The sequence below is a fragment of the Phalaenopsis equestris genome, unplaced genomic scaffold (genome assembly GCF_001263595.1).
Source record: "Phalaenopsis equestris unplaced genomic scaffold, ASM126359v1 Scaffold000078, whole genome shotgun sequence".
NCBI classification, from domain to species: Eukaryota; Viridiplantae; Streptophyta; class Magnoliopsida; order Asparagales; family Orchidaceae; genus Phalaenopsis; species Phalaenopsis equestris.
This window is the reverse complement of record NW_018164520.1, coordinates 29,260-48,095: the sequence shown is the minus strand read 5'-3', so window position 1 is coordinate 48,095 and position 18,836 is coordinate 29,260. Positions and strand designations below refer to the sequence as shown.

The 18,836-nt window shown below is 37.2% G+C and overlaps 1 protein-coding gene across 5 annotated transcripts in view; it reads left to right on the top strand.

Moving 5' to 3' along the window:
• Nucleotides 1-3,749: 3,749 nt before the first annotated feature.
• Nucleotides 3,750-18,836, top strand: part of LOC110019778 (putative transglycosylase H16_A0665) — a 38,363-nt gene continuing 23,276 nt past the window's right edge. For 4 of the 5 annotated variants that reach the window (XM_020717605.1, XM_020717603.1, XM_020717600.1 and 1 more), the window contains exons 1-3: nucleotides 3,750-3,878; nucleotides 9,503-9,654; nucleotides 9,818-9,932. In XM_020717605.1, the coding sequence (XP_020573264.1) occupies nucleotides 3,825-3,878; nucleotides 9,503-9,654; nucleotides 9,818-9,932 (321 nt within the window). In that variant the 5' untranslated portion in view covers nucleotides 3,750-3,824. Of the gene's footprint in view, nucleotides 3,879-9,502; nucleotides 9,655-9,817; nucleotides 9,933-10,078; nucleotides 10,135-18,836 lie in introns of all 5 variants that reach the window. The other variant, XR_002293482.1, reaches the window with a different exon arrangement.

Below are 18,836 nucleotides of genomic sequence, written 5' to 3'. Positions count from 1 at the left end.
GAATTATTTTCAGATTATTTCTGAATTATTTTCAATAATCCCGAAATAATCATCGGTCTTTATTTTTTTATTATTTTTTGATTATTTTAGGATTATTTCATTATTATTGAAATAATCTAAAAATAAAGACCGTGAGTTATTTCAATATTATTGAAAATAATTTAAAAATAATCTAAAAATAATTCAAGAATACGCTGCGCCGACGAACAGCCCCTCTGACGTCCACACATAGGGTCTGTTTGGGGCAGCTGCAGCTTATCCAGCTTCTGCTGATAAGCAGCTTATCCTGATAATCTGCTGATGAGCAGCTGTTTTTAAGGTCCCCTCCTTCCTCCCCTCTCCCTCCTTCGGCCCCAACGCAACCATAGCCGGCGTTCTCAATACCCTAACCCTAACTCCCTTCTCCGACCACCGCCATGCCACTTCATTTTCCTGCTCCTGCATTTCCCTTCGTTGCCGGCCACCCTAGCCGCCTCCGCATCGCAACCACGGCATCTGCAAGATTCGCTTCACCGATTCCGGCGAATTTCTGCAGAGAAGTTCGAACACTTTGTATTGCACACAGATCTGCTCTTTACTCAATCGTAACCTCATTCTCTCATTACGATCCGGTTTCCTTCCTCTTGGATGGGGCTGTCTCCCTACTGCGCGTTTTCCGCTTTCTGCCTTCGAACTTTTGTGATCGGTGGAAGGTTCTTATCGATATTCCGGAGAAGGATGCGGAGGCTTGGCAGATAGCCATCTAATAATGGAAAAATTATTCCATACGGATGTATACGGTGTCCGATCTTCACCGTTCATCACAACAAATTTTTTTTTTAAAAAAATAATTCAAAATAAAGCTCACCGTCATACATCTTTGCTGTGATGGACGGTGGAGATCGGAACATACAGTGTCCGTATGGAATAATTTTTCCTAATAATGTGTTGGCTAGTATAATTACTTTCTGACATATATGGCGATGTGAGGAAAATTTTTTTCATACGGAATTCGCATGTCTGCGAACTCTAGGAATATGACGCTATATGTGTTACATTGGGCCCACCTAAAAAAAATATTAAAACAGAATCTTGGAGGTTATTGTAGCGCGGATATTATTGGGAGTTATTGGAGGGGGGGGGGGGGGGGGTTGTGTAACGGCGTGAAACAGACAAAAATATTAGGTATGAGTCATATACAGATAAGAGACAGATGCTAGAGCGGAACGAAGCGAGCCAGCGGAGCGGCGAGTTTGTCAAAAAATGCATTGCAAGACATGAAATCCATAGCTTGGATTTTATAAGATCAATACATCACAATATATAATCATCGATTGACATTGATAAAAAGATCATTCCTTATAAACGTAAATTACCATATAAACTTGATAGTAAATAAATGAGAAGTTATTTACAACACAAAATATAAATGTGAAGATGTTATACCTTTTTCAAGCATCTTCTCGCTCGCTCCGCTCCGTCACCTCCTCCCGTTCCGCTCCAGCATGTGTCCATTCGGGGAAGTTTTGTTAAGTAGGTTGGGGGTGCGGGAGCAATATCCTCGTGGTACAACATAGATGTAATTTTGTAATTACATATTGTACACCGTGGTTATATATGTGTCGTATTTGTAACCTCATTAAAGCTCTATATTTTCTTCTTGATTTCGATGATTCTTGCGTTTTCTTTTGCCCTAGATCCTCAACAACCCCCTAATAACTTCCACGGTTCCACTTCAATAATCTCTTGCAATAATCATCGCAACAACCCTCAATAATCTCCGTGGTTCCACTTAAATAACCCCGGTAATAACCCTCACAATAACCCCCCAGTAAATCCCCAATAACATACTTGGTTCCACTTTAATCACCCTCTGCAATAACTTCCGCAATAACCCACCTAATAACCTTCGCGGTTTCACTTCAATAACCCCACAATAATCTCCGCGATGTAGCACACGTGGTGACATATTACTGGAGTCCGCACACAGAGCTGTGTCCGGACTCCGTATGGAAAATTTCTTCGATGTGAGTATGTAGATGGATATTTAGTTTGCATTTGCAAAATCTAGCACCATCCTTGTCATGTATGTGCATGGGAAAAGACTGAAATTTTTCTTCATCATTCCACTCTAATAATGGGAAAATTATTCCATATGGATGCATACGGTGTCCGATCTCCACCGTCCATCACAACAATTTTTTTTTTTGGTGAATTCAAAATAAAGCTCACCGTCATACGGTGTCCATATGGAATAATTTTTCCTAATAATGTGTTGGCTGGTATAATTACTTTCTGACATATATGGCGATATGAGGAAAATTTTTTACATACGGAGTCCGCACGCCTGCGAACTCTAGGAATATGGCACTATATGTGTTACATTGGGCCCACCTAAAAAAATATTAAAACGGAATCTTGGAGGTTATTGTAGCGCGAATATTATTGGGAGTTATTGGGGTAATAACTCCAATAATGCCGCAATAACCCCTGTTAGGTATGAGTCATATACAGATAAGAGACAGATGCTAGAACGGAACGGAGTGAGCCAGCGGAGTGGCGAATTTGTCAAAAAATGCATTGCAAGGCATGAAATCCCTAGCTTGGATTTTATAAGATCAACACATCACAATATATAATCATCGATTGACATTGATAAAAAGATCATTCCTAATAAACGTAAATCACCACACAACCTTGATAGTAAATAAATGAGAAGTTATTTACAACACAAAATATAAATGTGAAGATGTTATACCTTTTTCAAGCATCTTCTCGCTCGCTCCGCTCCGTCACCTCCTCCCGTTCCGCTCCAGCATGTGTCCATTCGGGGAAGTTTTGTTAAGTAACTTGGGGGTGCGGGAGCAATATCCTCGTGGTACAACATAGAGGTAATTTTGTAATTACATATAGTACACCGTGGTTATATGTGTCGTATTTGTAACCTCTTTAAAGCTCTATATTTTCTTCTTGATTTCGATGATTCCTGCGTTTTCTTTTGCCCTAGATCCTCAACAACCCCCTAATAACTTCCACGGTTCCACTTCAATAATCTCTTGCAATAATCATCGCAACAACCCTCAATAATCTCCGTGGTTCCACTTAAATAACCCCGGTAATAACCCTCATAATAACCCCCCAGTAAATCCCCAATAACCTCCTTGGTTCCACTTTAATCACCCTCTGCAATAACTTCCGCAATAACCCACCTAATAACCTTCGCGGTTTCACTTTAATAACCCCACAATAATCTCCGCGATGTAGCACACGTGGTGGCATATTACTGGAGTTCGCACACAGAGCTGTGTCCGGACTCCGTATGGAAAATTTCTTCGATGTGAGTATGTAGATGGATATTTAGTTTGCATTTGCAAAATCTAGCACCATCCTTGTCATGTATGTGCATGGGAAAAGACTGAAATTTTTCTTCATCATTCCATTTTGGTGGTCTTTTTCTTACCTTACTTTTGTAAGCATCCGATTGTAATGATCAGCTTAATTTTTTTTTTCTAACCTTACTTTTCTAAGCATCCGATTGTAATGATCAGCTTAATTTTTTTTTCTAAACTTGAAACTAGCATAAACCTTAAATCTATAAGATGCATTAATTAACTTTTATGGGCATTGTGTTTACCATTTTTCATTTTCTTAAAGAATGAAATTAAAATCTAATTATACAAATACCAACATGCCCATCAAGTGGGCGTTGTGTTTACCAATTAACATTATTGATTTGATGCAACTATTGAGTCAAATTTTTTCCTATTTGACAGCTTGTGAAGAGAGTCTTTCTGACCAGCGAGCGTAAAATTTCAAGAAAGTTTGTTGAGGGACTATTATCTCTGATGGTAGAGAGGAGAATATCAAAATGGAAAATATTGTATTCATACTTGAAAAAGGTATAAGATCTTCACATTTATACTTTGTGTTGTAAATAACTTCTCATTTATTTACTATCAAGGTTGTGTGGTGATTTACGTTTATTAGGAATGATCTTTTTATCAATGCCAATCAACGATTATATATTATAATGTGTTGATCTTATAAAATCAAAGCAAGGGATTTTGTGTCCTGCAATGCATTTTTAGACAAACTCACAAGCACACCACTTGGTTTCAACCAATATTGTAAAGAACATGTTCTCTTCATTGCAGGTTTGCTTGGTTCATTGTTTTTTGGGTTAATGCTTATCCAGTTGTCATTTCAAGACGGATAGTTTTTTATTTTGTTGTGTTATTGTCTTAAAGTTTGCACGTTATATGGCATTTTAAAGGCCATAGCTTGTTCTCCCTCATTTCTTTTATCCAGGATAGTTTGATGACCATGTCGCAACATATTTGGTTGAATGTGTGTGGCTCCTAAAATTTTTGCCTGAATTTATTATATTTGAGTTATTCTAGTCAAATCAAACTAGACAAAACTCAAAGATTTTAATCTTTAGCAAGGACTTTATTGCTTGAAGATATTCTATGGACATGAACCTCTACGAATAATTACTACCCGCTTTTACGAGAGCACTCTCAATTTAGGCTAGTCGATAGACTTTATAATGATTTGTTTAAGTAGCAATAATTTAGTTTGCAAGAAGATATACTACTATTTACTTGGAGTGGATATCGGGAGAATGATAACAAGCCCAAAATCATTCAACCTAATTTAAAAAAACTAGAAATTTTAATTTAAATAATTATTTTTATTAGCTATTGCTATGTACTATTTTATGATTTGTCGAGCCATACAAAGATGCTTATGGTTATATGTTAAGCTAATGAAGGCTCATAAGCCTATTAAGTTAATGGAAGCTCATAAGACTGTAAATTAGATCCCATATTGCATTGTCTCAGCCACACTTTCAAGCTTTGCTAGTGAGTTGGCGGTGACCCAAAAAGCCTACATGATATATGTTAAGAGTATTTAACAAAAATTGATGATTTTTTAAACTTTTTGATATAATTAAGTTATATGAAATATGATTATATCTTTTATTAGCAAGATTCATTTTGTTTGCTTTTAGAACTATTACAAGTTGTTTGATATGATTTTCATACAAAATTGATAAAAATAGTCTAATCTAAGCATATTTCATATTTATGCTTTGATTTTCATGATTTTGTTTTCTAAGTTACGTGCTCATTTACCTTATTAGACCCACATAAATAATTAAACATTCTAATATATGCTTATGATCATCATCAATTTAATGAGTTCACATAGTCAAGGTTGTTGATATATAGATGCCATGTAACGAGTATGACATTCAATAGCTATCTTGTGTTTAATGTATAAGAATAATTACAATTTTAAAGATTATGTTAAATGAATATATGATTTTTTATAATTAAAAGAACATCAACTGCCAGACCAGTGATGATTCATCCCTAACATCATATTCATCAGAATGCAGTGTATTATCAGAGGGAGAATGTGTAATACATGTCTTTTTTGCCTCAATAATTTTACTAGGATAAGTATAAAATTTATGCTAGATAATTTTAGGATAAATGTAAATTATCCCTTATGTTTAGATAAGAATGGGCCATTTGAAGTAGCAATGATAAAATTTAAATAATATTTAGGTTTAAAATTTATTTTCTTAAATCCTTATAAAAGCATTAAAAAGAAGATAGGGTTAGATGGGCAGCTTGCATGCTTGAATTCTCGGGGTTTTTTTGGTATTTTTGTAAGCAAGGAGGGTTGAGATTCATGATGATGTGAAGTAGTGAGGGCGGCTTGCATGCTTGAATTCTCGTAGGTTTTTTGGTATGGTTGTTAGGCAAGAAGGGTTGAGATTCATGATGACGTGAAGTAGTAAGAGGGAGTGTTTGATACTTTCTTGAGTTAAATAAAAAATAAATTTAGTGGGCTATTTGAAAGGAAACAAAAAGGGAATAGCAATAAAAAGAGGGGGGGGGGGGGGTTGGGGGGGGCGAGGGGGTAAAAAAAACAAATTTTTAGGAAAAATTTAGGAAAAAGAGGAAAAAATCACTTAGCTTGCTTGTTTGTGACAGTGGTTTTTATATTTTATGTTCTTCGATCCTCACCTCTCTTGTGCGTGGTATGAGAGATTTGGTGTGATTTGTTATGCCCAAATTTGAGTAAGAGCATTTTCTTATGTCCCTTTTTGTTTGTACAAATTGCGTGTGTTCTCGATAGTGGATCGGTTCCTCTCTTCCCTCTCATGGATGTATACTATAGTTTCTATTTAACAAATAAATCTTAGAGTATTTTGTGCTGTTGTATCTCTATGTTATCACTTTGTCCATCCACTATATTTGGTCTTAGTATGTGCTACTGCATAAACTAAACTTTTTCTAATAGTCTTTTGAATTTGTTAAATATGTTAAAAAAAAGTTTGTTTATAATTTTTCTTTTAGCTTTACTAATTTGTGATGATTAAATTTTATTTATCATATAAAGTTTAGTGTCCCATCCTCAAACATTTTGAAGCATAAAAGCCAAAGTTTAATCAATTATAAGTTGAGATTGTCGGGCATTGAATTGTATGCCTATAATGAAGCAAAAACAATTAGACCCTAAAATATTATTAGAATACTCATTATGTACTAGTTTTATCACCTAAGTATTAGAATATTGTGGTAAATTTATATTTAGTCATTTTATAGTAGAATTAGTATTGAGTCTAATGTATTAGGGTGTAAATTAAATGGAGAATAAAGTTGAGCTGAATATATCTGATAAATCCTTCTTCAATCTAAAAGTTTAAATGGTTGAGGGCCAACCCCATTGTATCTCTACACCCACAAATTGTCCAACTATCCAATGTGGGAATAAATCAAATATTTTCACGTGCAATCACTATCTCTCACTCTGGCGAGAGATCGCTCCCCCTTGAGTATAAGTTTTTAAATGCCAACAGATATGATGTACTAAGATCCTGCTCAATCACATGGATTCACCATTGGAGTCACCTGCACTTGAGGTTTTCTTTATAGTGATAGAAGGTGATCTTGATCAGTGTAAGCCATAAGCTATACGAATTACTTGAGCTCATTCAAATAATCCTCTCCAATCAAAATTGCTGAGGACCAAGAAGGACCAAAATTTGGCCAAATGCACCGGTGTTCAATTCCATTTTCAACCCAAAACATTAAAACCTATTGTTGAGGAACAACAACATGATTATTTGAAACCAATATACTATGTCCAATACAATATGTAACAATAAAATATAGTTGTTGACTAGGTTTCCATCCTTCGTAGTAGGTTCACTTCATATCTATTTATGAGTTTGAAAGAGGGCGAATATTAGAGGAGAGAATAATTGCAGTATAAGATTTGATAAGTTTATATCTAAACATTTGATGCAAAATGACTCTTCAGCTATGGTCTTTGGTCAGATATTTTCAAATTATTGGCTATCCTATGCACTCATCTTTTTCCATAGATTAAGACATATGCCATGGAGAAGTAAATATATACCTGTAAAAAAAAAGGTCAGCACAAATCTTGAGGGAATCTGATGGTTCGATGGAAAATAAATAGTGATGGGTGGAAGAATCGACTGATTGGTTATTATCCGCCTGGACCATCTAAGAAACATGTCCGAGGGATTCTGAGCCAATCAGCGACCACTAACTTATTATTCCCCCCAAAACCCTAGTATCATCAGCCTGACTGATCGGCCTGACCTGAGTACATATCGATCAGTAGACTCCTACTCAGAAGGACCCATCGACGAGCATATTAATCTCATACATATAAATTACTAAAATATTCCTCATTATTATGATAAAACAAGGGCATAAATGTAATCCCACATATGTACTCTCTCTGTCTATAAATATGATATCATTTGTCGAAGAATGGTTAAGCATTCCTACTATTCATTACCGTGCTCTCTCTCTCTCTCTCTCTCTCTCTTTCCTGCAAGCTCTATTCCTTGAGAGCGTTTTCTGGACAATTTCAGCAACGCTCTATTCCTTGAGAGCGTTTTCTGGACAATTTCAGATTCAACATTCTGAGAGGTTTGGTGAGCTTGGAGTTTGCTCTCATCAGTTTTTTCCTGTCCCATGACCGATGGAGGAAGTTCAACCCCTCGTAGTGATCCGGGCGGTAGGGGGGTACCGGTCATCTCTTGGACTATCCCAACGGTTGTGGGGTCTACACTTTAGAAACAGGAGGGACGGGCGTCTTGATAGAAGATGGCGGCTCAACAACAGGGACCAAAAGTTCCGCATGAGGATCAATCGGCCATCCTTTGGATTTTTCTCGAATCCTCTCTTGTTGCCTGACAAGAGAATCAAAGGATCCCATATGGTCCCTCAGGTCAGACGTTTTCCTCCTCTTCACAACTCTTTTCTTACTTTTCTCCTCTATAAGCCTCTCTTTAGTTAGCCTCTTCTTCTCCTCCTCCTTCTAGACCTTAGCTCATGCCTTTAAGGGCCTTAAGAGGCGCCTCCCTATTGTGAGACCTTGCCCCAGGTGCTCGACCGTCAACCATCACAACAACTCTGAAGTGCAAAGGGGCAAACAAGGCGAACTCTGAGATGCAGAGAGCAAATGCGCTCGATCAGGATGGAGAATGAAGCATGCGCTGATCCAAAGGCTCCCGTGTCATATTTGTCTTAATCTTGAGCACAAAAATTTAAGTGAGTCAGTTATTGAACAATAATATCGTTATAAATTAAATCCTATTTTTTACATTTTTGCATTATGAAAGATTCACTTGTTTTTATCAGAACACATATTTCAAGAAGCAAGGAAATTGAGAAACTAACTTGAGGGAATCTGACAGTTTGATGGAGAAACAATAGTGAGAAGCTGAAAAATTAGCTGACTGGTTATTATCCCCCCGAACTAAGTCAAAGAAACCTGTTTGAGGGATGCCGGGCCAATCTGCGGCCACTACCTTCGGCTCTTTATTGTATCATTAGTTTGACCGGTCAGCGTGCCCAAAGAACAGACCGATTGGTAGACTCCTATTCGGAAGGACCCATCGACAAACATATTAATCTCATGCATATAAAATACTAAAATATCCCTCATTATCTTAATAAAAAGGGGCATAAATGTAATCTCACATCTGTACCCCCTATGTCTATAAATAGGGGATCTTTTATCGAATAAAGGTTATGCATTCCCATTGTTCATTACCGTGCTCTCTCTCCTTTTCTCTCTTTCCTGTAACGCTCCATTCCTTGGGTGTGTTTCCCGAACAATTCTTTCTTGTAATGCTCTATTCCTTGGATGTGTTTCCTGTACAATTTCGAATTCAACAATACCTATAACTCAGATCAAGGTTCCTGGATTTGGAAAAAATGTTTTTTAGATTACGAGTTAAAATCATTGCATTTCATTTTTTTTAGCCTTTATACCTTTTTAGTGGGAAAGAAAATCTTTTAAAAAAACTAACATGAAAAAGATGTTAAAGCTAGCAGTTTTGTCTTTATTCTTTAATTCCTTGCAGCAGCCGAGCACTACGTCTTATGCATCCAGTTTCCGAGTAAAGCTAGCAGTTTTTTTTTTTAATCAGGGGTTAAGCGGTCATATGATCATTTTGCAGATGTACTGGGGGAATGGAATATATGGTATTGAGTCAGCTTCTCAGTATTACTTTGGAAAGAGGCCTTCTTCTCTGTCTGTTGGGGAATCTGCAATGCTCGCTGGAATTCTGCCTGGCCCTGAATTGCTAAATCCACTGAAATACCCCAAAAAGTAAGTCAATTTTCTGCTTGAATATGTTTTGTATTTTCTTCCTTGTTAAAAGTTTACGATTGTCAATTTCTTTTGCTTTTGTGTGATACGTAATTTTGTTTTCCTTTAGCTTCTCTTTGTTTATTTTTACTCCAATATAATTAGAAATTTTACATTTTTCAAGATCCAAGTCGTCCCAGGTCAAAGTATTACGGAGGATGGTTTCAGCTGGATATCTTGAGATGGATAAAGCCCTCCAGATTGCAAGGGAACCTTTCTACTTGTGTTCTGAAAATAAGGTCGTAAGTTCCATTGTTTAGCGAATAATATATTTGAATCAAACTATTTTCTCCTTTGTTATTAAATCTGTTTCCTTTAGTAGAACGTCTTATCAGTGTTTTATGCTTTTCATGACTTGACATGTTTTTTGATAACTTTCATTCAGAACCACAGCACTAAATGCTAGGGAAATAAGATGAAAAACCAAGGGGAAATGCTCCAGTACGTCCTATCCTTCAAAATATATGCTTTAGAAAATTCAAAAATTCCTTTTCCTTCATTTACCATGTTGTGCGGCTTTTTCCTCAACTATTCCAATCTATTTAATTAATTAAACACCAATTTAAAGACATTTAATTACTATAATGATCAAACTCTACAATACATATTAACCTCTCAAGATTATTAGAATAAAATCAACAATGAAGTCCCATTTAAATCATATATTATGTATTTTTAAATTATTCAACTATTATTGAAATTTTGTATGTTCCTCTCCATCATAATTCATCTCTTCTAAAATTTACTCTCCTATCCGTAATAATACTTTGCTTGTTTTGTGCGTGCAAGCTTTTCCTCGCACTTTTATCGGGCAAATTATTCATTTTTATTTATTAAATTGAGCTAGTAGCACTCATATTTATGTATGATCAAACTTCTCAAATATATTTTCAAGACTAATGCATATTCTCCTTTAAATTCCACGCATACATTTACTAATTACAATTTGTTATTTATATTGTTTATGTATTTTATGTAGAGAGATTTTGTGGTAGCGCTGAAATTTATTGTAACCCTATTGGGCTTTTTAAAGTTTTAAAATTTTAAAGGTTAATAAAATTAATGCTATTAAGGGACGATATTTCAAGCTATTCTTCATCGTAATACCATGAATGGTAATTTTCCCCCTTAATATATGCTTAGATTTTTATCAATTTTATTTTTATTTGATAGGCTAGACATTATATCTTGTATGCAAAAAAAGCATGTAACAACTACCCAAAACCACATAAAATTCACTGATAGTGATGTGATATGAAGAGAAAGTCATATAATATAAATGATTGGATAGTTGGACTTTTGAAAGCAGCTGAGAGAAAGCTATTGTCGACAGGAATACCACTAATTGTATCTGATTTTTGAAATGGAGCTCTATTTGAAAAAAAAAATGATTTCCTGACAAATCTTTTATATAAAGGGAAAATATCATTTGATATTTTTGTGAAATTGTATAATATATACATGTAATATAAATCTTAAATTTAAGAAGGACAACACAAACAATCTACTTAGAATTTGAATATATAAATATTTAATGTAAAGAGAGTAATATTTAATGTAGATGTTTATTTTGGCCATTGCCATTTTCCAATAATTAGATTGTTTTTTTATTATCTAAAATAAATTATCTTATTAGATTATAGTGGCTATTCTTTTGCCATTATTACTTATTATTTCATTTAATTCTTTGATTATGTTTTTCATTTTGTGCTTTATTTGTTTTAATACTTATTATTTCATTTAATTCCTTGATTATGTTTTTCATTTTGTGCTTTATTTGTTTTTCCTTTTGTTCTCTATTCTTTTTTATTTTCTTTCCTATTTATTTTATTTTACATTTATTATTTTCCACTATTATGCTTATTGCAATTGGTTTAAATACCCATTCTATCAATGAAATTATTATGATATATTCCAAATCTTAATATGGTATCAGAGCCAACTCTAAATCTAGGGTTAGTGGCCTCCTTTTCCTAACAGCTTGGACCTACAGGGAGTCTAGCCTCCACCTATTCCTCCTTTGAGTTGCTTCTGCCGCTGAAGTAAATCGGCAAGCCTTCCCCTAGTTGATTTGCTTCATCCACCGTGGTATCGGCCTTTCCGTGGTATTAGTGGGTCCTTTACTTCTACCACTGATTTACTTCTTGTGGTATCAACATTCTCGTGGAAAGGTCCCAACTTTCTCTATTGCTGATTTGCAGGAAGGGTTCCTGCTACCTGCAATTCCAGCTATTCTATCTGATCCTTGTGAATCTACCAAAATTCATCAATGGCTCGCAATAACATATCATTTGGCTCAGTCGGAATTATGATAATTCTTTCAATGAATCACACTCAAGAGGTGTTCTTGACTCCATTAGAGGATCGACTCCAAACCCTACTCCTTTGGAGATCGAAGGACCGAAAGCCAAGATGAGTTTCTTGATCAAACTTATAAATTAAACGACAACTTCCTCTAGTGGTCCCAAGCAATCTCTTTATTAATCAATGGACGTGGGAAATTTTTTCACTTTTCAGGTATGATTCGTGAGCCTTCAAAGACTGACCCGACATATGGAGCTTGGGAAGTGGAAAACTTCATGGGGATATCATGGTTGATCAACTCCATGGAAATATCTATTGGTCGTTCGTGCATGTTCATCTCTTCAGATAGTACTCTCTGGATGGCTGTTCGTGATACATAATCGGTATCTAAAATTTTTTATGCTGGAGCCTGGTTCGGTCCTCCCAATCTTGCTCCCGATTTCTCCCTCTACAGACTCCCGCTTCCGCTTATGCCCGGTCACGAATAGTCGCGGCCTGGCGTCGATTCGCGAACAAAGAAACTGCTCCCGCTCTTGTGCCTCTCTTAGTCGCGATAAAAGGGGAGCTTCGTCTCTCTTGTCTGTGTGAAGCCCAGGCGACTGAAACGTGAGAGAGCAAGTTTGAAGAGGCTTGGAAGATCGCTGCTTCTGATTTAACACGACCTTTTTTTGTTCTTCTTCAGGCTTCCTCGGGATAGAGGAATAAAAGTGCAAGCAGTGGTTCCTTGCAACAGAAGAAAGAAGAAATAAGAAGAAGATTGTTCTCCCTTGGCTTCTTTTTGGTGGCTTGTGGCAGAAGAAAAATTGAGTTTATTTCTCTTGTAAGTTTATCTTCTTCAGTGTAGCTCGGTGTAAAGCTTTTTCGGTGTATCTCGATGCAGAGAGAGAAGAACAAAGAGAGAGAAGGGAAAACAACGAAGTGAGAGATTTCTCTTGTAAGCCGAGACGATCGAGTGGTGTAAATTTCTCAAGTAGTAAAACCCTCTGCAAACTCCGTGGATGTAGGCAATTTGCCGAACCACGTAAATTTGTGTTCCGCTGTGTTACTGTTTTCTGGTGTGAATTTTCTCATGCTGTTTTTCGCTTCGTCAAAGATCGTTCTCCTATTTTATTTATATATACCACAACAACTGGTAGCAGAGGCCGTGTTTCGGATATGAAGAAGAATGATGATTGCATATAAAGTGAAGGTTTCAGGGATCGAGGAGTTTGATGGCGTAGATTTTGATTATTGGAGGATGCAGATAAAAGACTACCTCTATGGAATTATTGGAGGATGCAGATAAAAGATTACCTCTATGGAAAAAAAATTCATCTTTCGTTATTGGGGAAAAGACCTGAAAGGATGAATGAAACTGAATGAAATTTGTTGGATCGACAAGTTCCGGGGGTTATTTGATTGACTCTATCGAGGTTCGTTACACACAACTTCGTGAAGGAGATGACTGTACATCTCATGACACTCTTATCAGATATGTATGAAAAGCAATCGACGAATAATAATGTGTACTTGATAAAAAAATTATTAATCTTGAAGATGGCGGAATGTGTTTCTGTTGCTCAACACCTAAATGATTTTAATACCATCACAAATCAATTGTCATCTGTTGAAATTGATTTTGATGATGAGTTACATGCACTGGTATTGTTGGCATCATTGCCAAATAGTTGAGAAAACATGAAGATGACAATTAGTAGTTCTGTAAGTAAATGTAAACTGAAATTTGATGATATTTGTGATTTGATTTTGGCTGAGGAGGTGCGCAGAAAAAATTCTGGCGAGATCTCATGTATGAGTTTGATACTGAATGTTAATTTTAGAGGGAAATGACAGGACAAGAACTCAAATAGAGGGAGATCAAAATCAAAGTCTGGTCAGCAGACAACCTGCTAGAACTGGTAAGCAGACAACCTGCTAGAATTGCGGCAACGCTAACCACATAAAGAGAAACTGCAGAAATCCCAAGAAGATAAAGAATGATAGCACAAATGTGATATCTCAAGAAGTACATGATGCACTTTTACTGACAGTTTATAGTTCTGTTGATAATGAAAGTGAAGATGAGAGTGAGTCTGAGACACTCATTCCTATTGTTCAACAGACAAATGGTGGTGAATCACAGTGAACCACAGAGGTATGAAAAAATCTTGTAAGATGAAAATTCGAACAAGTGAGAGCAATGGTGGTGAATCACAGAGGTATGAAGAAATCTTGTAAGATGAAAATTCGAACAAGTGAGAGCTGACATAACTTCAACCAGGGAAGAAAACATTACACAACAAATGAGTGTACCAAGTGAAGACTGAGTTTGGTGACAGTAAGAGGTATAGCAGTAAGAGGTATAAGACTAGACTTGTTGGAAAAGTCTTTCAGCAGAGACATGGTATTACCCATGTAGTGGGAGTTATAAGTAGAGATAAGAGTAACTCAGAAAATATTTTGGAGGTGCAAAACTATGTGAACCTTGATGATATGTTGACTAAAGATGTTACTTTTGATAAACTGAAGTTGTGAACAGCTTCAATGGTCTTCTGGTGTGAAGACAGAGACTTTGGGTTGCAGAGATGGAGGATACATGTTTAAAGAAAAAGACGACATCGCCAGTGGAGGATCATTTTAAGGAAGGAGATGTTGTTGCCTGTGTATCGGCCTCCAAGTGAGAGATTTGTTATAGTGGAGCACGGTTCGGTCCGACCAATTCGCCTCTCGCTCCCGCTCCCGCCTACACCTGATCGCGAATAGTCGTGTCTCCCGCCTGGCGTCGATTCGCGAATAGAGAAATTGCTCCCGCTCTCTCGCCTCTCTCGCCTCTCATGTCTGTGTGAAGCCTAGGTGACTGAACGTGAGAGAGCAAGTTTGACGAGGCTTGGAAGATCGCCTCTTCTGATTTAACACTGCCTTTTTTGTGTTATTCTTCGGGCTTCCTCAGGATAGAGGAAGAGAAGTGCGAACAGTAGTTTCTTGCAGTAGAAAGAAGAAAAGAGAAGAAGAAGATTGTTCTCCCTTGGCTTCTTTTTGGTAGCTTATGGCAGAAGAGGAATTAAGTTTATTTCTCTTGTAAGTTTATTTTTTTCGGTGTATCTCGGTGTAGAGCTTATTCAGTGTATCTCCGTGTAGAGAGAAGAATAGGGAGAAAGAAGAAGAGAGAACAACGAAGTGAGAGATTCGTGTAGAGAGAAGAACAGGGAGAACGAAGAAGAGAGAGCAACGAAGTGAGAGATTCCTCTTGTAAGTCGAGACGTTCGACTGGTGTAAATTCCTCTGCAACTCCGTGGACGTAGGCAATTTGCCGAATTACGTAAATCTCTGTGTTTCGCTGTGTTACTGTTTTCTGGTGTGAATTTTCTCGTGCTATTTTCGCTTCGTCAAAGATCTTTCTCCTATTTTTTTTTTATATACCACAACAAAATGATCTGAGAGGCAAAACAAGGGTCAAAGACCGTGGCCCAATACTATAATTACCTTGTTGCATTATGGATGAAATGCAACCTTACAACTACACTTGAGATTCTCCAGCCAACTTATCCCTCTTCCAGAAGATTATAGAAATGGATTGTATGTTCCAATTCATTGTTGGCCTTAACAAAGACGTTGACGAAGTTCTGGGTCTTACTCTTGGTTGGGATTCTCTTTCTTTTGCTCGTGCTGCATTCACCGAAATTCGTCGGGAGAAAAGCAGGAGACTTTTCATGCTCGGAGCTTCTATTCCTTGAGTTGAATCGTCCACGTTGATCTCAAATAGTGCTCAAACCTTGTCCATGACACCTCAAACTGGTCACTCCACTTGTGATTATTGTCATAAGCCCAACCACACTTGGTACAACTTTTGGAAACTTCACGAAAAGCCGACTTGCAAACCCTTGGCCAAATCCTCTAAAGCCAAGGGACTCTCGACGACGATCGAACTAGACACAACTCAACCGAATCCTACCCAGAACATTCCGGAATCCTCCGAATTCCTAAAAAATAAGGTGGAACAATTGATAAAGTTTATTGGAGCTAACCAAGTCTTTGCGGGTCCATTAACCTCTTATGTCTGACAATGTACTTTTCTTATGACTCGTACAATTTATTCCTCATCTAGTCCATGGGTTATTGATTCAGTTGTTATTGAATTTCTCATTATGTTATTACACTATCGTCACGTCATTCTAGTTTTCAATATTTGAAAAATTTGTATCCTCTGATGTTTTATAATAAAAATCTATCTAATTTCAATTGTGAGACATGTCGATTAGCCGAACTTCCCCAGGTCCATTACCCACCTCATACCTACACACCTTCTGTTCTTTTCTTCTTCATTTTCAATGACATATGAAGACCTTCTCACACTCCCAACTACAACAATAAACGTTGGTTCTTGATATTAATTAATGACCACACTTAAATGACATATGAGTTAAAATTTTGAAAAGACAAATTGGAAGTCGTTTTGACCTTCCAAAACTTATATACCTTTGTCACAACTCAATTTAAAACTCCTATTCGGGTCCTTCGGTCTGACAATGTTCGTATGCTTTTTTAACTCTTTTTTGAATGATTTCTTAGTAAGTAAAGACTTCCTCCATCATAGTTCTTGCACAGTCACTCAACAAAACAGGATAGCTGAGAGGAAAAGTCGCCATCTTATTGATGTTGTTCGCTCCATTATGTTTAAATCCATTGTCTCAAAACGTTTTTGGAATGATGTCATTATAACAGACACTTTTCTCATAAAACGAGTCCTCTCTAAAATTCACAAGAACCCCTTTAGCCGTCCTGATGTCATGCTTCCCTACCAATCAAGCCTTCTCTGCTTAGATCCCAAAATTTTGGATGCATTGCCCCTACTCGAAGTAAACTTGATCTCAGATCCATAAAACATGTCTTCTTGGTTACTCTGCAACTCAAAATGGGTATCAAATGCCTTTATCCGACCTCAAACAAAATCTATGTTAGTGTTGATGTCTCATTCTTTGAAAATATTCCCTATTTCTCTAGCTCAAACTCTAGTGAAGGGGAGCTTGAGTTCCCCAATAGTATCTCTTATCCTACTCCTATGGATGGTCACCCCATTGTTCCCACCACTGAGGAGTCCCCTGTCACGTTGAGTGCACCATCTCCTCCTCCCAATGTCCGTGTTTACACTCGACGCACCCGTCCCAATGCTCCAACTCAGGAGCCTGCTACCTCCTTACAAGATCTTGAGTCCACTCCGTGCGACATCCTCAGCACAACCCCTCATCCAAATGAGGATAGTTCTTCGATTAAGGTATGAAATCAAACATGTTCTCTCTATTATATGATAAAATATGTATTTTTTCACAGTTTTTCGTTGATCTACAGAGCATTTGCTACTGCCATGATGAACCATCAAACCCTTGCTACGATTGAGGTTGCCCTTGCTGATCCAACCTGAAAAATGACAGTAATGGAGGAGTTGAATGGCCTTCAACGAAACCATATGTGGGATGTCGTGGACCTTCCTCGGGGTAAGAAAGTTGTAGGGTGTCGATGAATTTTTAGCACCAAGTTCAACTCTGACGGGGTCCTTTGAATGCAACAAGACAAGATTAATCGTCAAAGGGCACTCACAGACATTCGAAGTTGACTATGAGGAGGCATTTGCTCCATTGGCTAAATTAAACACTATTCGGGTCTTGTTGTCACTGGCAGTGACTAATGATTGACCTTCATTCCAACTAGATGTCAATAATATATTCTTGAATGTTGAGCTAGCAAAATAGGTGTATACATTTTTCCTTCGGGTTTTGATTCTATTACCTCCAGGGGACAAGTGTGCAGGCTATGAAAGTCCCTTTATGGGCTAAAGTAATCCCCAAGGGCTTGGTGTCGGCACAAAAAAAAGAGGTAGTTTGGGGGTCGTCGATAAGAAGCTGTCGGCAGCCGGAATTGAAATCCCATCGCCCGTTTCGGAAGGACGTTTCAATTTACGTATATATATATATATAATTTTAGAAAAATATGAAATCGGTTGATTTTGCTGGGGAAGACATGTTCTGCTGTTGAAGATGGTCGTGCTGCCCACTACACTAGCTCCAAGCTCCTCGACGTGACGAGTTTAAGTTTTCTAGGGTGTCCAGTTATAATGTTAAATCAAACGACCCTATGGTTGTAGTTCTCTAAACATCCTACGCAAAAAGGAAACATGCTTGAAGTTATATAATGTAAAGTGTACAACGCAGGAGTAAACAATAAAATGCACGTGGAACAGTAGTAGGCAAAAAACCAGAGCAGTATAACATGCTATAGCAAGTAGAAACATGAATAATATAACATGCTGTACAGTATAGTAGCAGGTAGAAACATAAATGGTATAACATGCTGTATAAGAAGAGCAGTAGTAGGTAGAAACAAAAATGGTATAACATGCTGTATAAGAAGAGCAGTAGCAGGTAGAAACAGAAAAATTAATTGCTGTAAAATGTAAATCAAACCTGTACGCCCGTGAGATCCGCTGTTCCTTAAGTATAGCAAGCCTAAATGCATCTCAAAAAGCAAGCCTAAATGTATAACAAGTCCAGGAAATTCGAGGAAAAGCGGAAAAACTCGAGAAAAATCAACGAAAAAGACTCAAGTAAAAGAAAATCCTTAAAACTCCTAAGGAAATCCCGAAAGAAAGAAAAAGTAACACGAGTGCCCCGTCCCAAAGCTTCGATAAAACAAAAAGAAGATTCGGATGAGAGGGATCGCAAACACTCGTATGGGACTAGACTCAGCTATATTTATTCTCGAGGATCCACGAAGGCTACTCGGTCACCCGAATGGGCTATTCCACCCACCGAAGTTTTGGAACCCGCCACTCGTCTAAAAGTGTGTCTTGAATCTCACTTAGAGGG